This window comes from Notolepis coatsorum, assembly GCF_963971535.1.
Source record: "Notolepis coatsorum genome assembly, chromosome: 3".
Lineage (NCBI taxonomy): Eukaryota > Metazoa > Chordata > Actinopteri > Aulopiformes > Paralepididae > Notolepis > Notolepis coatsorum.
Window position 1 is genome coordinate 77,632,119 of NC_140167.1, and position 27,329 is coordinate 77,659,447.

The window sequence follows — 27,329 nt, forward strand, 5'->3', positions numbered from 1 at the left end:
ATCTTTCACCGTTACTGAATTTTAAGTCATTTTCGACTGATTCACCACCACCGTTGGCTTCCAGTGTATCTGAAAATGTGTTTTAAACACCACATAAACTAAAGGAAGTCAACACATCTGACTACAATGTGTCTTAAACACCACATAAACTAAAGGAAGTCAACACATCTACAATGTGTCTTAAACACCACATAAACTAAAGGAAGTCAACACATCTACAATGTGTCTTAAACACCACATAAACTAAAGGAAGTCAACACATCTGATTACAATGTCTTAAACACCACATAAACTAAAGGAAGTCAACACATCTACAATGTGTCTTAAACACCACATAAACTAAAGGAAGTCAACACATCTGACTACAATGTGTCTTAAACACCACATAAACTAAAGGAAGTCAACACATCTGACTACAATGTGTCTTAAACACCATAAACTGAAGGAAGTCACCACATCAGTACTATATATTTAGCAGGTAATATTTAGTACTATATATTTAGCAGGTAATATTTAGTACTATATTTAGCAGGTTATATTTAGTACTATATATTTAGCAGGTAATATTTAGTACTATATATTTAGCAGGTAGTATTTACTTTAGTACTATATATTTAGCAGGTAGTATTTAGGCCTATGTATTTAGCAGGTAGTATTTAGTACTATATATTTAACAGGTAATATGTAATACTATATATTTAGCAGGAAATATTTAGTACTTTATATTTAGCAGGTAATATTTAGTACTATATATTTAACAGGCAATATTTAATACTATATATTTAGCAGGTAATATTTAGTATGATATATTTAGCAGGTAGTATTTAGTACTATATATTTAGCAGGTAATATGTACTATATATTTAGCAGGTAATATTTAGTACTATATATTTAACAGGTAATATGTAATACTATATATTTAGCAGGAAATATTTAGTATATTTAATACTATATATTTAGCAGGTAATATTTAGTACTATATATTTAGCAGGTAGTATTAGTACTATATATTTAGCAGGTAAAGTTTAGTACTATATATTTAGCAGGAAATATGTACTATATATTTAGCAAGTCATATTTAGTACTATATATTTAGCAGGAAATATTTAGTACAATATATTTAACATGTAATATTTTATACTATATATTTAACAGGTCAGATTTAATACTATATATTTAGCAGGTAATATTTAGTACTATATATTTAGCAGGTAAAATTGAGTACTATATATTTAGCAGGAAATTATATACTATATATTTAGCAGGTCAAATTTAGTACTATATATTTAGCAGGAAATATGTACTATATATTTAGCAAGTAATATTTAGTACTATATATTTAGCAGGAAATATTTAGTACAATATATTTAACAGGTAATATTTTATACTATATATTTAACAGGTCATATTTAGTACTATATATTTAGCAGGTCATATTTAGTACTATATATTTAGCAGGTTATATTTAGTACTATATATTTAGCAGGTAGTATTAGTAATACTAGGGTAGTATTAGTAATACTAGCATGTAATATTTAGTACTATATATTTAGCAGGTAGTATTAGTAATACTAGCATGTAATATTTAGTACTATATATTTAGCAGGTAGTATTAGTAATACTAGCATGTAATATTTAGTACTATATATTTAGCAGGTAGTATTAGTAATACTAGCATGTAATATTTAGTAATATATATTTAGCAGGTAGTATTAGTAATACTAGCATGTAATATTTAGTACTATATATTTAGCAGGTAGTATTAGTAATACTAGCATGTAATATTTAGTAATATATATTTAGCAGGTAGTATTAGTAATACTAGCATGTAATATTTAGTACTCCGCAGGTAGTTCAGACACAGCCACAGACCAGACAAACACTATTCTCCTGTATTGAGTCTTAAAATAATTCTTGAAACAAATTAAGAAGTGGGGAGCGAGAATATCACTGGTTTCAGTAAATAGAGCTTATTATTATTATTTATTTATTTGTTTATCTTTTGATTTCATAAAAACAAAGATTTTATTTCAACCAGTGAAGAGATCTGGTTTTGAGAAACATCATCACAAGAATCAAGTTGCAATGAAACTAATTCAATCATCTCACTCTATTAACTGATGCTTTATTAACACTTTGGCTGCCATGGGTTAAATTCATTATCAACCGTAGGTTGCCGGCTCTATTTGTCTATAGAGAAAGTCCCCTTCTTTGCAGGGCTATAACTTTTTAAATTCTATTGCTACATTGCCATTATTAGGGCCCATTCAAAGTCCTATATGTATTGTTCATTGTGTAGCAACGTTAAACTTTTTCATTCACATATTCATAGTAAAGTATGGTCTAATGTATAAGTATGTTTTCATCTCTTTCTGCAGCTTTCTCCAGAACGTGATCTATAGCCCCAAATACATTATATTGATGATGCAATACAGTTTTATGGCAATCAGCGCGATATAAAAAATTCCAACTAGACGTACTTTTAGAAGTTACTACACGTCATCTGATGTTGACCGGATGGGCTAGGGGGCGTTTATAATTCCGTGGGCAGCGTTATACCAATCATCTAATGTGGGTCAAATGTTGATAATAGCAGTTAGTATCGAAGACGGTAACTTTACACGCTAAAACTCACCTCAGTCTCCGCGCGCCGTTGGGCGATCATCGTAGAGTAGACATTTTATCATTATGGGATGTAGATTTACCCGGTCCATCTCCAGCTTGTATAATGGTATATACGTCCAAATCATGTTGTTTATCGAGTTATTGGCAATCGATCGCTATGTAGTGTGACGAGCCAGAGTCCCGGGACATGTACCGAGTGCCCGGAAGTAATACGGCCGTCCAGCACAACCTCTACGGCACTTCCTGTTAAGCGATTGCGCCGATCGGCCACCAGATGGCGCTCCTGAACCGCCAGAGAGCTCAGTGGGTCCTCCTGGTGGATCTCAGGCCAGCGGAGGGGACATATGAATCCGATCCCAGATTTTTGAAATATTGATATCAAAGACGCTGTAAAGCGTCTTCGGCAACTTGAGCATGGCCGGGAATGACGTGTTTAAGCGTTTCCCGGCACCCAAAGTGTTAAAAATAGATTTGTAAGACTTAATACATGATGATATTAGTTGTTATGGAGATTATTTGCAGTGTAATGTTGTCTACTGTGACCCGCAGGGCGCAGTGTTGCAGTGTCCGTCCTGCCCAGGCCAGCTGGGTGTGATGGGAGAGGAGCTGGAACCCAGGGTTCTGGTTGGTTCTCTGTCTCTATGGGGACGGGACTAACGTTTAATCACCACCTGTTCATAGGCCCCGCCTCCGACCCTGCCATGGACAGAAATCACAAATAAACACTTCCGTGTCAGAAAACGTGATAACATATTAACATGCACACAAATAATACCACTTTCTCTAAGAAATAACACCGCTAATGTTCTATAAAATAATACCACTACTGTTCTTCTAATAAATAATACCACTTCCTCTAAGAAATAATACCACTAATGTTCTATAAAACAATACCACTACTGTTATTCTAAGAAATAATACCACTACTGTACTGTTCTATAAAATAATACCACTACTGTTCTTCAAATAAGTAATACCACTAGTTCTAAGAAATAAGACCACTACTGTTCTATAAAATAATACCACTACTGTTCAATAAAATAATACCACTACTGTTCTACTAACAAATAATACAACTACTGTTCTTCTAACAAATAATACTAGTCTAGGTCTAAACCAGTCTAGTCTGGTCTAGTCTTGGTCTAAACTGGTCTAGTCTTGGTCTTAAACGGTCTAGTCTATGTCTGGTCTTGGTCTAAAACGGTCTAGTCTAGGTCTAAACCGGTCTAGTCTAAGTCTAAACTGGTCTAGTCTAGGTCTAGTCTGGTCTAGTCTGGGTCTAAACTGGTCTAGTCGTGGTCTAAACTGGTCTAGTCTTGGTCGAAACTGGTCTAGTCTGGATCTAAACTGGTCTAGTCTGGGTATAAACTGGTCTAGTCTGGGTATAAACTGGTCTAGTCTGGGTATAAACTGGTCTAGTCTTGGTCTAAACTGGTCTAGTCTGGGTCTAAACTGGTCTAGTCTTGGTCTAAACTGGTCTAGTCTTCGTCTAAACTGGTCTAGTCTCTGTCTAAACTGGTCTAGTCTGGTCTATTCTAGGTCTAGTCTTGGTCTAAACTGGTCTAGTCTTGGTCTAAACAGGTCTAGTCTTGGTCTAAACAGGTCTAGTCTTGGTCTAAACTGGTCTAGTCTTGGTCTAAACTGGTCTAGTCTAGGTCTAAACTGGTCTAGTCTTGGTCTAAACTGGTCTAGTCTGGTCTATTCTAGGTCTAAACTGGTCTAGTCTAGGTCTAAACTGGGCTAGTCTTGGTCTAAACTGGTCTAGTCTAGGTCTAAACTGGGCTAGTCTTGGTCTAAACTGGTCTAGTCTTGGTCTAAACTGGGCTAGTCTTGGTCTAAACAGGGCTAGTCTAGGTCTAAACTGGGCTAGTCTTGGTCTAAACAGGTCTAGTCTGGGTAGAACGTCTTAGGGTGCTTTCACATATAGTTTTGGTGGACTCGGTGCGGTTCTGGTAGTGAAGTTGCAACATTGTTGCATTCATCATTTGGTTCATCTGCATTCACACAGTAAATTTGTCAGGTGCACCAAACTTTATGAACAATGTCACGCGGTCGAAAAGGGCGCTCGTCTATTGGACACAATGGAGAGTGGAAATCCCTCCCCTTCAGGAAGTGAAATGCGGAAATACACAAACTGCGTAGCAGTGATAGTAGCAGAGGCGTGGCATTGATAGAGAGTGGAAATGTGTGTGTGTGGCTACGAGCCTGTGTGTGCGCGCGCACGCGTGTGTGTGTGTCTGTGTGTGTGGACTGCGAGCCATGTCTGACTCCAGATCAGCGGATCACCCAAGTCTGTCCACGAGACATGTTTACACAGTGTGCTTGTAATGCCGCGCGCCATGGTAATAATAAGCCGTGTTTTTACCCAAGATGCACAGTTAGATAGATAGATAGATAGATAGATAGATAGATAGATAGATAGATAGATAGATAGATAGATAGATAGATAGATAGATAGATAGATAGATAGATAGATAGATAGATAGATAGATAGATACGTTTGGTCCGCGTTTGGTCCGATGAAGGCGAACCGAGACCTATGTTTTTTGGAGGACCGAGTTCGCGTGTTTGGTCCACGGACCGAGTTCGACTGCGCATTCACACAAACCCGAAAAACCGGACTATCGACTTCTGGTCCGATAGTCCGGACCAAACAGCCCCTGTGTGAAAGCGACCTTAGAGGAAACACAGAGTATTCAGCTGCAGACTGACCTGTTAGGAGGCTGGTGTCCACCCAGCGCCGTGCTGCCTCCTGGACCCACGAACAACCTGAGACCTTCCTCTACACACACACACGCACGCACGCACGCACGCACACGCACACACACACACACACACATATATACACAGACATATATATACACACACACACACATATACACACACACATATACACACACACAGAATAGTAAAATATCAAGTGTCCAGCACAGACCTCGTCTCTACAAAGTCACTTCTCACAAACGAGAACATGTGTGTGTGTGTATGTATGTGCCTTACCCTCTGCACTAGAGTCCAGTAGATTAGCAGTAAAGTCTTGACTCTGCAGGATTTTCTCCACTATATCGTCTGCGTCGACTCGAGTATCATCCATCCTCTTCAGCTGAGACTCCATAGAGTCCTGCTTCACCAGGTGTCTAGAGGACAAACACAGAGAGTCCTGCTTCACCAGGGCCCTCATTTATCAATGGTGCGTACGCACAGATATGTGCGTAAACCGTGCGTACGATCATTTATAAGCAAAGTGTTGGATTTATCAAAATGAACATGTGCTTGAGATTGTGCGTATATCTACGCACAGTTCAGACCATGCGTACATGTCACCAAGTGGTAGAATATGAAGACTGCAGACAGACGGAATACGCTCACATCAGTTTCATGCATTAGTTTCAACACTGACGTGTTCTCTGGGTTCGAGCCCAGCTCTCCGCATTGCTATCAGCTTGGCTGGTCGTTCATACTAATACAATTGGCAGTATTAGGGGGTGGGAAGCTGATGGGTGGGGATCGGACGTTGTGGACAGCGACTCCTACAGGTCGGTTGGTGCGCCTGCGCAGCAGAATCAGGAAGCGACGGGGGCGGCGTGCCCTCCAAACGCAGACCCCCGACGCTGAGAGATCCGGAGGGGACACGTGATGTAAGGCTTAGTCCACATTGCAGCCGGCTTGTGGGAGGCATGGCCTAACAGCGTTCGAGACAGGGGAGGGTAGAATTGGACGATACGAAATTGGGATGGGAGAAAAATAGAAAATGGGAGAAAAAGTAGATAAAAAAGAAATTGACGTGTTCTGTATGACCCGTAATTCATTATAGTTAATTGTAAAATAGCGACATTAGTGTAATTATTGTCAAACCCTAAATAACATTTGGAAGAGGTATTTCCGAATTAATTCAGCCTTATTATAGGAATACTTCTCGCGGTGTGCGCTCAGATGTTTTCAGAGATATAGGGCAGATTTGCAGAGAGAACATAATAATATTAAGTAGAGTCCGCTACCCGAGACACATTCTCCTTGAATTGTACCGCAATTTGGGACCCAAATTGGAGTGTGGAACAAAACGCATGTTGGATGTCGTAATTTCCCCAACCCCCAATACAATATCCATATATCAATAATAACATTAGGCCGAGGCCAAGAGAGGATTTTACGCCAGGTTACCCAGCATCATCGGAGCAATAGACTGTACCCATGTAGCTTTCAAAGCTCCATCAATAAACAAATCCAGTTATGTGAACAGGATTCCACTCGGTCAATGTACAGGTAATCTGCGATGCACATTTGGCTGATAATGTCGTTGCCGGTGGCCGGGAGGAACACGGTCGTTGCCGGTGGCCGGGAGGAACACGACTCATTCAGGCCTAATTGTATTTAAGTCAATTGTAATGTTATTACTGGGGTATCTCAAGTTCAAGTTTCAAGTTTCTTTATTAGTTGTCATACAAAAATACAGAATACTTTTATATAAAATGCTTCTTTCTGTTTTGCTCCATAGATGGAGCTAAATAAAATGTCTGTAATTAAAACATTACTTAAATGCAGATCGGGATTATCCACTGAAGCCATAATGACTCTGACCAAAACCACAGGCTCACGCGCGCACAATTCTCGAAGTCAACTTCCTGTCTGTTGTTGCTACGCAACTGCAGCGTGGGGGGGAACTGTCCAGCCTGGTACATTGTGTAAGCTTAATAAGTGGAGAAACGGATCGTTAAAGCGGCAAATTAAAGACAATCAAGCGGAATTTTCTTCAGTCCTTCACAATGCCAAAGAGCTGCTGTGTTACGCGTTGTACTAATGACAAAAACAGAAATCCAAATCGCAAGTTTTATACCATCACAGAGGAAAAAGTGGCTGGCAGCTAACTTTAGCTACGTTAACCTAGACAAATAGCTACATGCTGAGCTAACGTCAACCACATCATATCGAACCGATAGGAGCTTATCCCATCCAATCCCACGTGGATGTTTGATCGGGTAGTGGCACACGTGATACCACCACGTAAGATTAGATAAGATAAGCTCCTATCGGCTCGATATATATGATGTAACCAACGTTAGCTCAGCATGTAGCTACCACTACCACAACACCAGAATCAGGGGGAGCTTATTTGACTCATATCTCGCCTTAGAATCACCAGAAAGGCTTTCGAAATAGTGAAATGCCATGTTGGCCTCAATATTTTTAAAACAAATCGTATGCAAATGTTATGAAATGAACAAGAATGTGATAAAACATGTAATAAAAACAGAGCTCAACGCATGTATTTGATGGTAGAAATCAGTTTGTTACCCTCATATCAAGATGGCGGCGGTCTCGTGACATCAGAGTGTCTTTGAGAATAGGCATTGTAGAGCGCAGAGTTGGCCTGCTGAAAGCAGCAATTCAGTCAAGAGGATCAGACAGCAGTTTTAAGTAAGTCTACCCTGCAAGGTCTTAATCTAACTTGAAAAAACCTCAACGAAAAAAAGGCATTTATTTTGCAGTATATGTATATCGTATATGGCAAACGCAAGCGCAAAATAGTGGTTACGAGTTTGTATTCTCCATTGGGTTGCACATACAGTGTGCTTCAGCGACTTGTTACAGTGCTTAATGTCGGGTCAGCTTGTCATTTATTTCTGTCAATGTGCTGGTTCTGTAGCAGGACTGGGTCAGTCAACATCCTTGGCGCCGAAGTCTACACGCTCCCTCCTCCTCGGCGGAGTTGTCTGTGAAATTGACAACTTCATTGGATTTATTTATTCTCAAAAAATATCTATAGGCCTAATCATACGATTAAATATTGTTTAAAATAAAACGCTAAATACTATTATTCTGTGTGTCATGTTTCCAAATAAGATTGTTCACAACGGGAAATGCTGTATAAGTTAAATTTGTTGACACATCCTGCTTCACCAGGTGTCTAGAGGACAGACACATCCTGCTTCACCAGGTGTCTAGAGGACAGACACAAACCTTTACATTTAGCTGAACGCTTTCATCCAAAGCGACTTACAGTACAAGTTTTGTACAACAAGTCAGCAGGAACATACAACTCTATCAGCTGAGTAACAACAGTGCTGAAACTTGAGTGCTGCAGTGTTTTGTGCATAGTAGAAGACAGTACGAGGGTAAGAAGGTTAGTTTTAGACATAAAGTCCTGCTTCACTAGGTGACGAACACATAGGGCTAAATCCACAAAGAATGGATTGCACGGAGCAAGTTGCACCCTTACTTACAATGCATTATGAATTGAAAATGGGGGACCCTGATGTAAACAAGACGAAAGTCTTTCTCTTGTCTGCATCCCCTTAACAGTTTGAGTGCCAGCCATTAACATGGGAAACATGGTTAAATGCCAGCACCCACTTCAATGATAGCGTTGTGAACGCATAATCTCTCTCTTAAATTATGTGTAGGGTGTTAGGTCAAGTGACAGAGTGTGGACTCTAGGAAGAATTCTACAAAATAACACAGAGGTACAAATATAAAATCCACTCTGTGCCAAATATATGACAATACATTTTACATTTCAACATTAAAATATATGTGTATGTGTTTTGTTTTAAAGTTTTGTATTATTTGATCAATGTCCGTTTTAATAATAATAAGTTATGAGATCATTAAAACAGTGACAGACCCGCATAGCGTCCATTCAGCGGGATTTCACTTTTTAGTGCTGTTTGCAAAACCTGGTGTGGTCAAATATCTTCCAATAGCAAACTGCACTAATGGATAAACTACTGGATTGGAGTGAATCTTTCTTGCCAAGACCCATCCCGACATCCACAAGTGTGTTGAGAAAGCAGACAATGAATATTGACTGAAATACAAGGTAAGAACCACTTTACTTCAATGTTATGACAGGATTTTTTTCAGATATGTATTCACAACATAGCTAGCTAAAAACGACAAGTTCTAAGCTACATTTTGATATATAGGTTGTTGTAGGTTGATCCAATTCCGTGATGCGCTCCGGGATTTTGTGGTGATACCAGGAAGCAAATGTAAACGAGTGACTGCGAGCAGCCTGGCTGCAGCAAACAGAAGCCGCAACAGGCAGCAGCTTGCGGTGGAGTTTGTAATGTTCGCTTGCTTCGGTCTGACTTTTAGCTAAACTAATCACTGTCAAACAAAGCTGCTAATAAGTAATGAGCTCTTCTGCTTCTGCTCTGTGTGTGTGTGTGTGTGTGTGTGTGTGTGTGTGTGTGTGTGTGTGTGTGTGTGTATGTGTGTGTGTGACTGTGAGAGAGAGAGGGGGAGGGGAAGAGAGGAGAGATTGAAAACTTTGAAAACTGTATTAACAGATTGCAGAATGGGTAGAGAAAAAGGGGGCTGTGAGATATCTGATAGATCATCCAATAACCTGATGTCATAATAAAGCTGTTGTTTAATGCATTTTTAGACTGTTCTAATTTAACCTCACCTCTCCATTACCAGGGTTAACCAGACCTCACCATTACCAGGGTTAACCACCTCACCATTGCCAGGGTTAACCAGACCTCACCATTACCAGGGTTAACCACCTCACCTCACCAAGTATGTGTCTAATCTGCCTGTCGCTTATCAATGACTTGTTTGCAGTCAACAGTCGAAACGGATTGTTTTTTTTAATCGGTTCATTTTCGTTTTATAGCATTTTGAAAAGCCCTCGTTTTTCAGGAAAATATATAGATTCCGTGATAAAAGGCATTTAATGGAATATTCGAGCGTACACAAAAACTGTCATTTTTCGGCCTATTTATGAATTGTTTTCAAATAAACATTAGATTATCGATAGTATATGTGTACTTATGCACGCTATAGAGGCAGGCTGAAAAATCGATTCTCTCATTTCCTCATCAGCGATCACAGCCACACACACACACGCATAGGGCAAACGCTGATATATAGGTCAAAACAGCTCTGATTATCCTAAGACTGGTCAAATAAATTCCTTACCTGAGATCAGATGTTATCCAAAAAGATTATTCCAATTTCTGATCGCCATTCCAAATATCGATCACGCTTATTGATTACAGTGTTGGGTCCTGTAAATACATAATCCACGCGTTTTCCGGGCCGGCAAGCACAATCGATCCTTCAGTTGGCCTTGACGGAAAAGTAAAATGAGGAAACTGGCCACCCCCCCTGCATCAGTGTAAAGTAATGGGGTGTAGTACCACAGGGAGAGACGATAGGGGGCGGTATCTTCCCAATTGAGCTCAGAGAGACTATGCAGCACTAACCCGAGGCTCGATTGATGAAATATGAATTCAAATCGCCAATAAAAAAAAAAAGACAAACAAACGCTATATAGCGTCGGGGGCACTCAAAGGTCGGCATGAACTAACGACAAAACGCGTCCGTGGCACTCAATGTGTAACACTTGTGTGTATTGAGCCGTACTGTATTGTACCCATTCTGCAATCTGTTAATAAAAACTTTCATTCAATCGATCAATCTGCACGGTGATTGATTGAATGAAAATTGTATTAACAGATTGCAGAATGTACACACACGACTGTGTGGCTCAGCGGAGTAGCAATACAATCGTCAAATTTGCTGACGACACAGTGGTGGTGGGCCTGATCTCTGCCAACGACGAGAGGGCCTACCTGGAAGAGGTCAAGGTCCTGGCGGGATGGTGCCAGGAAAACAGCCTCTCCCTGAACGTCAGCAAAACAAAGGAGATGATTGTGGACTTCAGGAGGTCGGGGGTCAAGGACTACAGCCCCCTCAGCATCGACGGGGCACCGGTTGAGAGAGTCAACAGCTTCAAGTACCTCGGAGCCCACATATCCGAGGACTTGAAATGGACCATACACATTAACAGTGTGGTGAAGAAGGCACGACAACGCCTCTACTTCCTCAGGCGCCTAAGGAAGTTCCAAGTCAGCCAGAAGATCCTTAAGAACTTCTACTCATGTACAATAGAGAGCATCTTGACCGGCAACATCACCTCCTGGTTTGGGAATAGCACTGCAAAAGACCAAAGCAGACTACAAAGAGTGACACGTTCAGCCGAACGCACAACCGGAGGGGGGCTCCCCACCCTCCAGAACATTTACTACAAGCGTTGCAAGGGGAAGGCTAAGAGAATTATTAAGGACTCGAGCCACCCGAACAACTGCCTCTTTGAACTGCTGCCGTCAGGCAAGCGGTACAGGAGTCTCAAGGCGAGCACAGAAAGACTCAGAAGTAGCTTCTATCCCCAGGCCATCAGGCTGCTAAACGAACAATGAATGAACACTACACAACAACAACCACCAAACACACATAGCACACACATCCACACGCACACACTCACTTTAAACAAACACACTGTAGCACCCACTACACACACTTTATAGCACACACCCACTTTAAACAAACACACTGTAGCACCCACTCCCCACACTTTATATTTATGGATGAAGGATTGCACTACAACTCGTACACCTTACTGTAAATTGTACCTAAAATTGTACCTCATCCCATTTCTGCTTTGCACTAGATAGTACTGTACACTAGTACACTGCATAGTTGTGTATTGTATATTATATGGTAACTCAGAACATTGTACATATGTCTATACCGAACAACTGTGACCTCATTTTCTTCTTCTAAATTCATGCTATATTATGTTATTATGTTATTTGATACTATCTTGTCTAGCACAGTCTCTGGAGCGTAACAGTAAGAAGCATTTTGTATGAAAGTATTCTGTACTTCTGTATGACAACTATTAAAGAACTTGAACTTGAACTTGAACTACAATACAGTACGGCTCAATACACACAATTGTTAAAGACTTTCGTCTCGTTTACATCAGGGTCCCCCATTTTCAATTCATAATGCATTGTAAGTAAGGGTGCAACTTGCTCCATGCAATCCATTCTTTGTGGATTTAGCACATAGAGTCCTGTTACTACTACTATTACCACCACTGCTACTACTACTATCACCACCACTGCTACTACTACTACTACTACCACCACTGCTACTACTACTACTATTACCACCACCACTGCTACTACTACTACCACCACTGCTACTACTACTACTATTACCACCACCACTGCTACTACTACTACTACTACCACTGCTACTATCACCACCACTGCTACTACTACTATTACCACCACTGCTACTACTACTATCACCACCACTGCTACTACTACTATTACCACCACTGCTACTACTACTATTACCACCACTGCTACTACTACTATCACCACCACTGCTACAACTACTATCACCACCACTGATACAACTACTACTACTACTACTACTATCACCACCACTGCTACTACTACTATTACCACCACTGCTACTACTACTATCACCACCACTGCTACTACTACTATTACCACCACTGCTACTACTACTATCACCACCACTGCTACTACTACTATCACCACCACTGCTACTACTACTACTACTACTACTATTACCACCACTGCTACTACTACTACTATCACCACCACTGCTACTACTACTACTATTACCACCACTGCTACTACTACTACTACTACTACTACTATTACCACCACTGCTACTACTACTATTACCACCACTGCTACTACTACCACTACTACTATTACCACCACTGCTACTACTACTACTACCACCACTGCTACTACTACTATTACCACCACTGCTACTACTACTATTACCACCACTGCTACTACTACTATCACCACCACTGCTACTACTACTATTACCACCACTGCTACTACTACTATTACCACCACTGCTACTACTACTATTACCACCACTGCTACTACTACTATCACCACCACTGCTACTATTAATACTACTACTACTACTACTACTACTACTACTACTACTACTACTACTACTACTACTACTATTACTACCACCACTGCTACTACCAGTACTTCTACTACTACTGCTTCTACCACCACTGCTGCTACTACTACTATTACTACTACTACCACTACTACTACTATTACTTCTACTATTACTATTCGTCTTTATTTATCATGCAGAATTCTTTTAACACACAGGAACATACACAGACACATGCACTGAGTCGCTGATGAATGTTCTCTGCACTTGCCATCCCATCGTCCTTCCCCCCAAGGGCAGCCAGGAGCAGACAAGGGCTGCAGCGTGTGCCACGCCCGGGGACCAATCCAAGTGCTCCTGTCCATCTTCGTCAGGGACGCGACAGCGTTAGCGATCTGTTGTGCATGTTTTTTCATTGGGTTTATCTTATCGGGAGGGGAAACCCTTGCGAGCACGGGGAGAACATGTAAACTCCACACAGAAAGGCCTGGGAGATACCCAGTGATGGGAATAACGGCGTTATAAATAATGGCGTTAGTTTTTTCAGTAACGAGTAATCTAACGGATTACTCTTCCAATTTTAATAACGCCGTTACCGTTACTGCCAAAAAATGCAGCGCGTTACTATGATTGAAGCAATTTTTTTCATCAGACAGATCTCTGCGCCGAGAGGCAATACTGTTCTTCCTTGGTTAGTGGGCAGTGCACGAGACAAGCGCATACATGCTGACGATTGGCTGAGGTTGAGTAAAATGTCATGGTAAGCCAATCAGAGGTAGAGGTGGGCGGGTGTTCGAAAGCATGCAGAGTCTGACACACAGCGACAACACAAGCGAGTCACAGTCAACGAGAGACCGCGGGTCCGTGTACGTTTTGATAGTTTGTTTGGCGAGCCCAAATAATCCAAAACGAATCCAACGTTGTGTTAGTTGTGTTGCAGCGCAGGGCACTACAGTAGTGGATGCTCTACTGCCAGTGCTGACAGCCTTATCAACACAGCCTGCACTTCCTGGTTTAATAGCACAGTCTTCAGGTGCTCAGATATATATATATCTGTATGTCATGCATGTCTTAAATGTCATGATTAGATTAGTTTAGATGATTAGATTATTCTTATATCTGTATGTTGTGTATGTCATAAATTGAAAATGGGGGACCCTGATGTAAACAAGACGAAAGTCTTTCTCTGGTCTGCATCCCCTTAACAATTGTGTGTATTGAGCTGTACTGTACTGTACCCATTCTGCAATCTGTTCATTAAAATGTTCAATCAATCAGTATATTTGTTATTTATTTTTGGTATAGTGCTTAACAAGCATAATTTAATGTTGCCCAGTTGTGGCCTGTTGAGGGGCAATACATATCAAAAGTTCCAAAACATCTATTGTGTTTGTATTTGTATGATCCACTATATAAACATAGTAATTAAATTATCTACATATACATGGCATTTGATTGGAGGCTAGTCTCACTTTGTCCCACAGCAACATTAAAATAGTTTAGATTTGTGTATGTTGTTTATGTAAAAGAATTACTTGAAAGTAACGCAATAGTTACTTTCTGAAGTAACTACCGGTAGTTACTTTTATCATTTGTAACTGAGTAAGTAATTTAGTTACTTTTTGGAAGAAGTAACTAGTAACTGTAACTAGTTACTTTTTAAAAGTAACTTGCCCAACACTGGAGATACCCCACCTGGGTAACTGGCAACACAGCAACCTGGTCCCCAAGCAGGAATCGAACTCAGGACCTTCTAGCTGTGAGGCGACAGTGTTAACCACTACACCACCGTGCCGCCATACTACTGTGCCGCCATACTACCACCACCACTACTACCACCACCACCACTACTACTACTACTACTACTACCACTACTTGTACAATTACTATTACTACTGCTACTACTACCACTACTTCTACTATTACTACTGCTTCTACTACTACTACTTCTACTACTACCACCACCGCTACTACTACCACTACTGCTACTACTACTTATACTATTACTGTAGAAGCCAAAACCGTTATATTGGTCGCTTATCAATGACTTGTTTGCAGTCAACATTGTCAAAACGGATTGTTTTGTTTTTTTTTAATCGGTACATTTCCGTTTTATACCATTTTGAAAAACGCTTGTTTTTTTAAACTTCCAGAAAAAAAAATAGATTCTGCAGGAACTGCCCTTTAGTGGAATACACAAAACCTGTTGTAATTTTTCGGCCTATTTATGAATCGTTTTCAAATAAACGCTAGATTATCGATAGTATATGTGTACTTATGCACGCTAGAGAAGCGGGCTGAAAAATCGATTATCCATTTCCTGATCAGCACACACACACACACACACACACATGGGACACGCTGAGATATAGGTGAAAAAAACTCTGATTATCCCAAGACTGGTAAAATAGATTCCTTACCTCAGATCAGATGTTCTCCAAAAAGATGATTCCAATTCCTGATCGCCATTCCAAATATCGATCGCGTTTATTGATCCAACGCTGGGTACTGGAAACACATATTCCACGCTGTTATGAGGGTCGGCAATGAATCCGATCGTCTCCGGTTACATGCCTGATAAGTAAAATGTGGATTCCGGAGTTTTTTCCCCCCATCCATTTCATTCAGTCCAATCCAATGGGTGCAATACCATCCGGAGAGACGATAGGGGGCGGTATTTTCCCTGTTCGAGCTCAGAGAGAGTCCCAGTGGTAACGTGAGGCTAGATTGATGAGAAATTAATGGAAATCGCTAATAAAAGAAATAACGATTAAAAACGAGATTTCTCGTGGCTGGCACTCAACGCATGGCATGAAATAACGAGATTTATCGTGGCTAGCACTCAAAGTGTTAAGGCACAACTATGTGTGTGTGTATGTGTGTGTGTGTGTGTGTGTGTGTGTGTGTGTGTGTGTGTGTGTGTGTGTGTGTGTTGTACCTGTTGAGTCTTTCACAGGACGAAGCGGTGCTGACGGGGGTGGAGGGGGGTAGGGGGCTCTCTGGCAGGGCGGGACAGGGTCGGGGGTCGGGGCAGGGTCGGGGGTCATCGCTAGGCTCAGGCAGGCTGCCGATGCCCGTAGAGGTGCTGCCCACTGACAGGTTCCTCCTGTGACTGAACTCTGATAGGCTGGAGGAGCGAGAGTGACCACTGCTGTAGCCTATAGGAAGAGAGGAGGTTAAACCGAGAGAGAGAGAGAGAGAGAGAGAGAGAGAGAGAGAGAGAGAGAGAGAGAGAGAGAGAGAGAGAGAGAGAGAGAGAGAGAGAGAGAGAGAGAGAGAGAGAGAGAGAGAGAGAGAGAGAGAGAGAGAGAGAGAGAGAGAGAGAGAGAGAGAGAGAGAGAGAGAGAGAGAGAGAGAGAGAGAGAGAGAGAGAGAGAGAGAGAGAGAGAATATGTTAGACTGCAGGGCAGCTGGTCGGATGTGCTGGTGAGCAACACCGGTGTCCCAAGGAACTGTGCCGTCACCCTTCCTGTTCACCTTCTACACCTCTGACTTCTACTACAATGCAGGTACATGACACCTGCAGACGTTCTCTGATGACTCCTCCATCGTCAGTTACATCACAGACAGTGAGGACGAGTACTGAGCCCTGGTGCGACAACAACTACCTCAACATCAGCCAGAGGAGCAAGACGAGGCCCCTACTCATCACTATCTGAGGGACGGAGCTGGTGGTGGACTGCTACAAGTTCCTGGGAGACTTGAACAATAAACTGGACTGGTATGACAACTGACAACACAGAGGCCTCTACAGGAAGGCATAGAGCAGGCTGTCTGGTCTGACAACTGACACCACAGAGCCTCTACAGATAGGCTGCTGCAGTCGTTTTACCAGTCTGTAGTAGCCAGCATCCTCTTTTTACCAGTCTGTAGTAGCCAGCGTCCTCTTTTTACCAGTCTGTAGTAGCCAGTCTGTAGTAGCCAGCGTCCTCTTTTTACCAGTCTGTAGTAGCCAGCATCCTCTTTTTACCAGTCTGTAGTAGCCAGCATCCTCTTTTTACCAGTCTGTAGTAGCCAGCATCCTCTTTTTACCAGTCTGTAGTAGCCAGCATCCTCTTTTTACCAGTCTGTAGTAGCCAGCGTCCTCTTTTTACCAGTCTGTAGTAGCCAGCATCCTCTTTTTACCAGTCTGTAGTAGCCAGCATCCTCTTTTTACCAGTCTGTAGTAGCCAGCATCCTCTTTTTACCAGTCTGTAGTAGCCAGCATCCTCTTTTTACCAGTCTGTAGTAGCCAGCATCCTCTTTTTACCAGTCTGTAGTAGCCAGCATCCTCTTTTTACCAGTCTGTAGTAGCCAGCGTCCTCTTTTTACCAGTCTGTAGTAGCCAGCATCCTCTTTTTACCAGTCTGTAGTAGCCAGCGTCCTCTTTTTACCAGTCTGTAGTAGCCAGCATCCTCTTTTTACCAGTCTGTAGTAGCCAGCTTCCTCTTCTTCATCATGGTATGCTGGGGGTAACATCAACTCAAGAGACACTAACATGAGAAAGAAGCTGGATGCTCCTGGAGAACCTCCCATCTCCTCTATGAGGAGCTGCTAAGAGGAGGAGCATGTTCAGCCATAGACTCCTCCCCTACCTACATACATACAGACAGACAGACAGGTACGTAGACAGACAGACAGACAGACAGACAGGTACCTGACAGTTTAGACAGACAGGCAGACAGACAGACACAGCCACGTTGGAACTTTAAATCGGTAGGGGGTGCTGGGGGGTCGCCAGATGATAAAAAAAAAATGTCAGGCCACTGAACTTAGAAGCAGGCCAGGCCAGTGTTTCTAGTTGCACCAGCGCAATAGTTAGATAACCTAGGTGGGGAACAACCAGGAGATCACTGCAACTCACACAAGTTGGAGAACTATCTCTCTCTCTCTCTCTTGCTCTCACACACACACAAAGGGAGCCGCATGTGATTGGCTGGAAGAGGTCAAGGTCCTGGCGGGATGGTGCCAGGAAAACAGCCTCTCCCTGAACGTCAGCAAAACAAAGGAGATGATTGTGGACTTCAGGAGGTCGGGGGTCAAGGACTACAGCCCCCTCAGCATCGACGGGGCACCGGTTGAGAGAGTCAACAGCTTCAAGTACCTCGGAGCCTACATATCCGAGGACTTGACATGGACCACACACATTAACAGTGTGGTGAAGAAGGCACGACAACGCCTCTACTTCCTCAGGCGCCTAAGGAAGTTCCAAGTCAGCCAAAAGATCCTTAAGAACTTCTACTCATGTACAATAGAGAGCATCTTGACCGGCAACATCACCTCCTGGTTTGGGAATAGCACTGCAAAAGACCAAAGCAGACTACAAAGAGTGACACGTTCAGCCGAACGCACAATTGGAGGGGGGCTCCCCACCCTCCAGAACATTTACTACAAGCGTTGCAAGGGCAAGGCTAAGAGAATCATTAAAGACTCCAGTCACCCGAACAACTGCCTCTTCGAACTGCTGCGGTCAGGCAAGCGATACAGGAGTCTCAAGGCGAGCACAGAAAGACTCAGAAGTAGCTTCTATCCCCAGGCCATCAGGCTGCTAAACGAACAATGAATGAACACTACACAACAACAACCACCAAACGCACATAGCACACACATCCACACGCACACACCCACTTTAAACAAACACACTGTAGCACCCACTCCACACACTTTATAGCACACACCCACTTTAAACAAACACACTGTAGCACCCACTCCCCACACTTTATATTTATGGATGAAGGATTGCACTACAACTCGTACACCTTACTGTAAATTGTACCTAAAATTGTACCTCATCCCATTTCTGCTTTGCACTAGATAGTACTGTACATTAGTACACTGCATAGTATTGTGTATTGTATATTATATGGTAACTCAGAACATTGTACATATGTCTATACCGAACACTGTGACCTCATTTTCTTCTTCTAAATTCATGCTATATTATGTTATTATGTTATTTGATACTATCTTGTCTAGCACAGTCTCTGGAGCGTAACAGTAAGAAGCATTTTGTATGAAAGTATTCTGTACTTCTGTATGACAACTATTAAAGAACTTGAACTTGAACTTGAACTTGATTGGTGGAGGCGGGATCCTTACGAAAAACTGCTAATCATTGACACTGCTAGCCTGTAATAATCCCCCCCAGAAAAATGTACTTTGCATTTGATATATTGCAAATATATGCCATCACACACACTGGCATTTAAAGGGTTAGAATTATAAAATGAATATGTGGTGTTATGATCAGGGCTGAAGTTGAATAAAATATTGTATTTATCAATTACAAAAAAAAGAAAATCCATAAAAATCTGTGTTGTTGCTAATCATACATATGCTAGCCTGTTTTTTAACAATAATTTGTGATGCCATCACAAACACTGGCATTTAAAGGGTACAAATAACAAAAGAATTCCTGGTGGGGGACCCCCAGACCCCCTGCTTAAAAAGTGGCCTGACTGGGGCTATATTTCCTGGCCTGAATGATTTCCCCAGTCCGGCCCTGGTTAAAAGCCTCCAATGCTTATTAGTGTGTGTGCGTTTGAACGTTTGCATGTTTCAACCATACATTTCCATTTAAAATGTTTTATTTTTCTTACCTCCTATAATAGTGGGGGTCGCGGCTCTCTGACACCGTTTTTTTTTGGTCGCGGCCTGAAAAGTTTGGGAACCCCTGGTCTAGCCTGTTGCTGGCCCCGTCAAAACAGTATCCTATCAGCCTCTCCATGGGCAGGTCGAGGCGTAAAAGTATTTTATACAAAAAAACAGCGTCTCAACTGTTGTGTCTGGGCCGGGCATTGTAAAAACCCCAAAAGAAGTTCTGAGCTTCCAAGTTGTCATCGGCGAACTGTATATTACACGAGAATTGTTCTTTTCCAGTGAGTGACATCAGTGGTTCCGTCAGCGCTCAAGCCAAAGAATGGGCTTTTGGATGCTTTGCCTCTAATTTGTCGCTGAATATCATGGGCAAACAGCTGTAAGATTTCGTTTTGGATGTTGTTGGACATCCAGTTGTCTCTCTTTTGGAGCCAATTCTTCAACTCGGGATCAGACTCGGTGCGCACTCTTTCCATCATGAGCTGCCATAACACCCCATCCCTATTTGCATCACCCCTCAGTGGAAGCCCTTGGCGCCCGAGGGGGGGTATAGGGGAACAGACTCAGTTAACTCTTCAATACCTGATGCTGAGGCTGAACCTGTCGTCTCTGTCTCTCTCTGACGTTTATCAGATTTAGTGGGACTGTCACTGGGACCGGCGGGACGTTTAGAAAATAAATCTGATATTTTTCTTTTCTGCAAGTGAGACATTCTGTGCTAGCAAAGTCTGACTACTAGCTAAAATCGACTGACTGCGCAAGCACTGTATCACAGTAGCTCAGTGGTTCGTGGCGCGTGGGAAGGGCGGGAGACGGGAGGTGAATACAATTAGTTGTTTCACCTGTCATTCAATCAGTCTGTGACAGTCTGTCATCACTCGAAAATCTACTCGGTTTTACACGTATGATTGTGTACATACAGTAGTGTAATGAATGAATGAAAACTTTATTTAACAGATTGGAGAATGGCTACAATACAGTACAGCTCAATACACACAATATTAAAATGGTGAAGTGCTTTGCGCAGGATAAACTTATAATATACAGTGTTAGTTATACAGTTACAGTATATACAAATATATAAATACTGTCATAAAAAATATATATATATATATATATATATATTTTTTTCCATCGTGCCTGGACAGACAGGTACCTGACAGTTTAGACTGTTGACTGGCGTAGCTGGAGGTTCTAGAATGACCACAGCCTCCTGGCTCCTCTGTTCCTGAACACCTTCCTTCTCTGGTGTCTGGAGAGTGAGACAGGTTAGACTAGAGTGAGACAGGTCACAGACAGACAGGTTAGACTAGAGTGAGACAGGTCACAAACAGACAGGTTAGACTAGAGTGAGACAGGTCACAGACAGACAGGTTAGATTAGAGTGAGAAACAAGGAAGACAGAAGACGCTAGCCTGGCAGTTGAAACAGGCCTGGCAGTTGAAACAGGCCTGGCAGTAGAAACAGGCCTGGCAGTTGAAACAGGCCTGGCAGTTGAAACAGGCCTGGCAGTAGAAACAGGCCTGGCAGTAGAAACAGGCCTGGCAGTAGAAACAGGCCTGGCAGTAGAAACAGGCCTGGCAGTAGAAACAGGCCTGACAGTAGAAACAGGCCTGGCAGTAGAAACAGGCCTGGCAGTTGAAACAGGCCTGGCAGTTGAAACAGGCCTGGCAGTAGAAACAGGCCTGACAGTAGAAACAGGCCTGGCAGTTGAAACAGGCCTGGCAGTTGAAACAGGCCTGGCAGTTGAACCTGGCAGTTGAAACAGGCCTGGCAGTTGAACCTGGCAGTAGAAACAGGCCTGGCAGTTGAACCTGGCAGTAGAAACAGGCCTGGCAGTTGAAACAGGCCTGGCAGTAGAAACAGGCCTGGCAGTGGAAACAGGCCTGGCAGTGGACTCCGGAGGTTCACGGTTCGATTCCCGCTCCTCCCGGGCAGCGTGTCAAAGTGAGTGTCCTTGAGCAAAACACTTCCTGTCCAGTTCATGATCCAGTTCAAGGTCTTAGTTTTCACTGACAGAGCCATCCACAGTCAAGCCCCGGCTTACATCTTGGACCTTATCCACCCCCATAAGACCAGCCGGTCCTTGAGGTCCTCTGATCAGGGCCTCCTGGTGGTGCCCCGAACTAGGCTAAAGACTAACCCTTAGGGGGCTTTCTCACTGCCATTCGGGGTCGAATCAGCTCCACTCCGTCCTCGTTCCGTCCTTGGGTGCGAACTTCCCCCCTCCCTCTCCCCCCTCTGGTTTGTGTACACACTGCAGTCTTGGTGCGCTCTGGGTATTGTTTACGGTTTGCGTTTTGAGTGTGTAAGCTTGCCGTAGAGATGATGTCACGCTCTAATGTCAACACAGGAAGAGTTGAACACACGGCGATGGAAACTGGATGCTGATATAAAGAAACGAATAACCAATAAATATGAAGTTATATTTTAACCTCTGTTGTCAAGCCTTGTCAATATAACCCACCCCCCTTTTCTCACGAAAAGTCCGCTCGTGGAGTCCGCTTTTGAGCGGTTTCCAGGGTTAACGCTAAGCTAACGCTAGTTAGCTTACGCTAACGCTAGTTAGCTTAGCCTATTTATTACTAGTTAGCAGCTAACATTAGCCCATTGCTCGCTGCAATTATATTGCATGTCATTGATCTACCGGTCGATCACGGCCGACTGGTTGGGCACCACTGGTCTAATAGAAATAAATGCATTCGAACAAGAAACCAATGTATAGTAGACATAGCAATGGCAAAGAAATTGCCAGGCCTAATGCGAGCCAGGGAAGTCTTGTGCTTGTAACGTGGCTTCATGTTTTCATCCATTGAGCCGTGAGGCTCCACATGCTTGTTTGGTTGAGGTCTGAACTCGCAAATTGCCCATAATTATCGTTTTTGTGGGTATTGTCCAGTTGTTGCTGTATGTTTTTATCTGCCCAAAATTCAAGCAAGCATGAAAGCATTACAGTAACGAAGTTGTGTGTGTCAGCAAGTTGATACAGAAGCCTCTCCCGTGTTTTGGTACAAGCTCGCACACCACGCCCCCCGCTCCCACTGGCGCGCACCCGGAACCACCTATTTCAGCGGTCCAGGTTTGGAGCGAATCAGCGTCCCGGGGGACGGGGGAGCGTTCTCAGTAGGACGGACACACCCTTTTTGGGTGCGATCCGGCTCTGATTCGACCCCGAATGGTGAGTGAGAAAGCCCCCTAAGGGGGACTGAGCTTTTGAAGCGGTGGCCCCAAGGCTCTGGAATGAGATCCCCCATCCTCTGTGGACTCTTTCAAGGGGCAGCTGAAAACCCACTTGTTCAGGTTCGTGTTTGGCCACGTACACACGTGAACTGGTGATCTAGTTCTTCTGATTGTGTCCGTGCCTGTCTTTATATTGTATGTTTTTATGAATTGACCTGGGCCCTCATTTATCAATAATGCGTAAAAAGTGTTCTATTTTCATTCCTACGCACGGAATTTAGAATGTCTCTACGCACAGAATAATCAGGATTTATCAAGTGTGCATGCACAGGTCGTATCACACTCCGTGTTGATAAATACCAATTGTTCTTACCGTCTATGCTCGTGCATGATTCTAAGTATTTGCATTAGGGCTGTCAGTTTATCGCGTTAATTAGATTAATTAATTACACAGCAAATTATCGCGTTATGAAAATTAACTCAAAATTAATTAAAACAAATATTTTTTTCTTTTTTTAATGGGGGAAAGAATTCTTTCTTTTTTTGTAATCTCATTCATTCCATAATAACGTAGAATAAACATTTACAAACTTTTTTTTTTAAATGGTCCATTTGCATGTTCTTGGTATCTGATTCTAGGGACATCTATGGATCTCAGGGAATGTATTCCCAGTGTCAGAAATACTGTGTATGTTACTAGGCTTGAGTAAATTGTAATGAACCAAATGAGAATATCAATTCAATTATTTATTTTTTGACTGAATAACACCATGCTAAAATTGACCAGACCTGAAAAATCTAAGCAAATGAATAAAGGGAAGATGATTAAACAGAAGGTTTTGTAGATACAGTACTGAATTCTGCCATCCGGACACATGCAATTTGAAATATGATTATAGAATATAAAATATCAGGCCTAAAATGGTTATGCGATACAAATCCTGTAATTAATTCGATGAATTTTTTTAATCGCCTGACAGCACTAATTTGCATACAGAACCTCCCCTAATCAACCATATGGTAATTAACACCCCCATGGGAACATGCCTGTTTGTGGAATGTGGAATAATGGCTATGTGAACTTATGAGAAACTTCACTGAGAGCGAGATTGATCATGGAGGTCATCTAACCAATAAATTGAAGGTAGAAAGCATTTCGAATCATATTTGGAAACATGACACACAAAATAATAGTATTTAGCTTTTTCTTTTACACAATATTTAATCGTATGATTTTAAATATTTGTGCGCCGGGAGCCAAGGTTGTTGACTGATGCAGTATCTCCATGGAGACGAAGGCACACAGAACTGTGCTGCACTATCAGCAGAACGTATCAGCCAAATCTGCATTACAGATGATCTGTACATTGACCGCGTAGAATCTCTTTCTATTCACATGAATTCGTTGATTGATGGAGCTTTGACAGCTACGTGGGTACACATTCTATTGCTCCAATGATGTTGGGAAATGCCAGAGCAATCTCCAATCTCACGCTGAGAAGAATCCCAGGGTGGAGAGGACTTGAATGTGCACAGGGATGGCATTCATGCGCGTTATTTCATGTTCCAATTTGTGTCTCGGGTAGCGGACTCTACTTACAGTATATTCTCTCTGCAAATAGACTGCCATATCCGTGACAAGTCTTCCGATAACGCAAGATAAACCATGCTGCTTTCATTCGGAAAGACCTATTATAAATGCTATTTATTGGGTTTGACAATAATTACACTGATGTCTCTATTTTACAATTAACTACAATTAATTATGAGTCATACCGAACACATCGGTGTTGGAACTCTAATGCATGATTCCTTCTGTTGCAGTCTTCCTATTCTACCGCTTGGTGCCATGTATGCACGGTCAGAGCTGTGCGTAGATATATGCACAATCTCAAGCACACGTTCATATTGATAAATCCCACACTTTGCTTAGAAATGATCGTACGCACAGTTTACGCAGCATTGATAAATGAGGGCCCTGTTCTTTTTGTTTTTAAACTGTGCATTCGTGCTGGAAGGCTGCTATAGAAATAAAGTTTTACTTACTTACTTACACTTAACCCCTAACTGCTCCCGATGAGCAGGTTGGCACCTTGCATAGTTGCCTCTGCCGTCGGTGTGTGAATGTGTGAGTGAATGGGTGAATGTGAGGAACAGATTGTAAAGCGCTTTGGACAAACGCTGTTATATAAATGCACCATTTACCATTTATTTATTCTTATTTATTGTGTCATATGTAGGGTTGGGTATCTTTCACATTTGAACCGATACCGGTACCTGTGAATCGATACCGGTACCCAACGGTACCTTTTTTCGGTACTTGAGTCTCTAAAAACTTTATCTACTTACCTCAGTAGTATATAATATATAAAAAAAATAAACCAAACTTCTAATAATTTATTATCATTATTATTTATTTAGAAAAATTTGTTAATATATAGAGTATATAATATATAATATTGCAGCGAGCGTTGGCCGTTTTCTTATATATTTTTTTTACAGTACCGAAATGTGGCACCGGCAGATCTCATCTCATCCATACTGTCACCCATCTCATCCATACTCGCATATCTCATCCATACTCAAGTTCAAGTTCAAGTTCTTTAATAGTTGTCATACAGAAGTACAGAATACTTTCATACAAAATGCTTCTTACTGTTACGCTCCAGAGACTGTGCTAGACAAGATAGTATCAAATAACATAATAACATAATATAGCATGAATTTAGAAGAAGAAAATGAGGTCACAGTGTTCGGTATAGACATATGTACAATGTTCTGAGTTACCATATAATATACAATACACAATACTATGCAGTGTACTAATGTACAGTACTATCTATGCATGCAAAGCAGAAATGGGATGAGGTACAATTTTAGGTACAATTTACAGTAAGGTGTACGAGTTGTAGTGCAATCCTTCATCCATAAATATAAAGTGTGGGGAGTGGGTGCTACAGTGTGTTTGTTTAAAGTGGGTGTGTGCTATAAGTGTGTGGAGTGGGTGCTACAGTGTGTTTGTTTAAAGTGAGTGTGTGCGTGTGGATGTGTGTGCTATGTGCGTTTGGTGGTTGTTGTTGTGTAGTGTTCATTCATTGTTCGTTTAGCAGCCTGATGGCCTGGGGATAGAAGCTTCTTCTGAGTCTTTCTGTGCTCGCCTTGAGACTCCTGTATCGCTTGCCTGACCGCAGCAGTTCAAAGAGGCAGTTGTTCGGGTGACTGAGTCTTTAATGATTCTCTTAGCCTTGCCCTTGCAACGCTTGTAGTAAATGTTCTGGAGGGTGGGGAGCCCCCCTCCAATTGTGCGTTCGGCTGAACGTGTCACTCTTTGTAGTCTGCTTTGGTCTTGTGCAGTGCTATTCCCAAACCAGGAGGTGATGTTGCCGGTCAAGATGCTCTCTATTGTACATGAGTAGAAGTTCTTAAGGATCTTCTGGCTGACTTGGAACTTCCTTAGGCGCCTGAGGAAGTAGAGGCGTTGTCGTGCCTTCTTCACAACACTGTTAATGTGTGTGGTCCATGTCAAGTCCTCGGATATGTAGGCTCCGAGGTACTTAAAGCTGTTGACTCTCTCAACCGGTGCCCCGTCGATGCTGAGGGGGCTGTAGTCCTTGACCCCCGACCTCCTGAAGTCCACAATCATCTCCTTTGTTTTGCTGACGTTCAGGGAGAGGCTGTTTTCCTGGCACCATCCCGCCAGGACCTTGACCTCTTCCAGGTAGGCCCTCTCGTCGTTGGCAGAGATCAGGCCCACCACCACTGTGTCGTCAGCAAATTTGACGATTGTATTGCTACTCCGCTGAGCCACACAGTCGTGTGTGTACAGGGAGTAGAGGAGGGGACTCAGAACACAGCCCTGGGGGGCCCCTATGTTGAGGGTGATGGATGAGGAGGTGCAGTTGCCTGCTCTCACCACCTGGGGTCTGCCAGTCAGGAAGTCCAAGACCCACTGGCAGAGGTCATAGCCCAAGCCCAGGTCCCTGAGCTTGGCTATGAGTATGGAGGGGACTATGGTATTGAATGCCGAGCTGTAGTCGATGAATAGCATTCTCACATAGTTCCCCTGCCTCTTGTCCAGGTGTGATGCTGCTGTGTGCAGCACATGGGATATGGCGTCCTCCGTGGACCTGTTGGGGCGGTATGCAAATTGCAGGGGGTCCATGTTGATGGGGAGGGAGGAGCAGATGTAGCCC

The 27,329-nt window shown here is 42.5% G+C and overlaps 1 protein-coding gene across 1 annotated transcript in view; it reads right to left on the minus strand.

The window, feature by feature from the left end:
* Nucleotides 1-1,628: 1,628 nt before the first annotated feature.
* The window catches only part of LOC311225418 (EEIG family member 2-like), a 106,312-nt gene continuing 80,611 nt past the window's right edge, over nucleotides 1,629-27,329 (minus strand). The window contains exons 7-11 of the mRNA XM_084310691.1: nucleotides 21,113-21,208; nucleotides 16,319-16,538; nucleotides 5,626-5,762; nucleotides 5,338-5,407; nucleotides 1,629-3,321 (exon numbers count right to left, since the gene is read on the minus strand). Coding sequence (XP_084166817.1) covers nucleotides 3,279-3,321; nucleotides 5,338-5,407; nucleotides 5,626-5,762; nucleotides 16,319-16,538; nucleotides 21,113-21,208 — 566 coding nt within the window. The 3' untranslated portion in view covers nucleotides 1,629-3,278. The remainder of the gene's footprint in view (nucleotides 3,322-5,337; nucleotides 5,408-5,625; nucleotides 5,763-16,318; nucleotides 16,539-21,112; nucleotides 21,209-27,329) is intronic.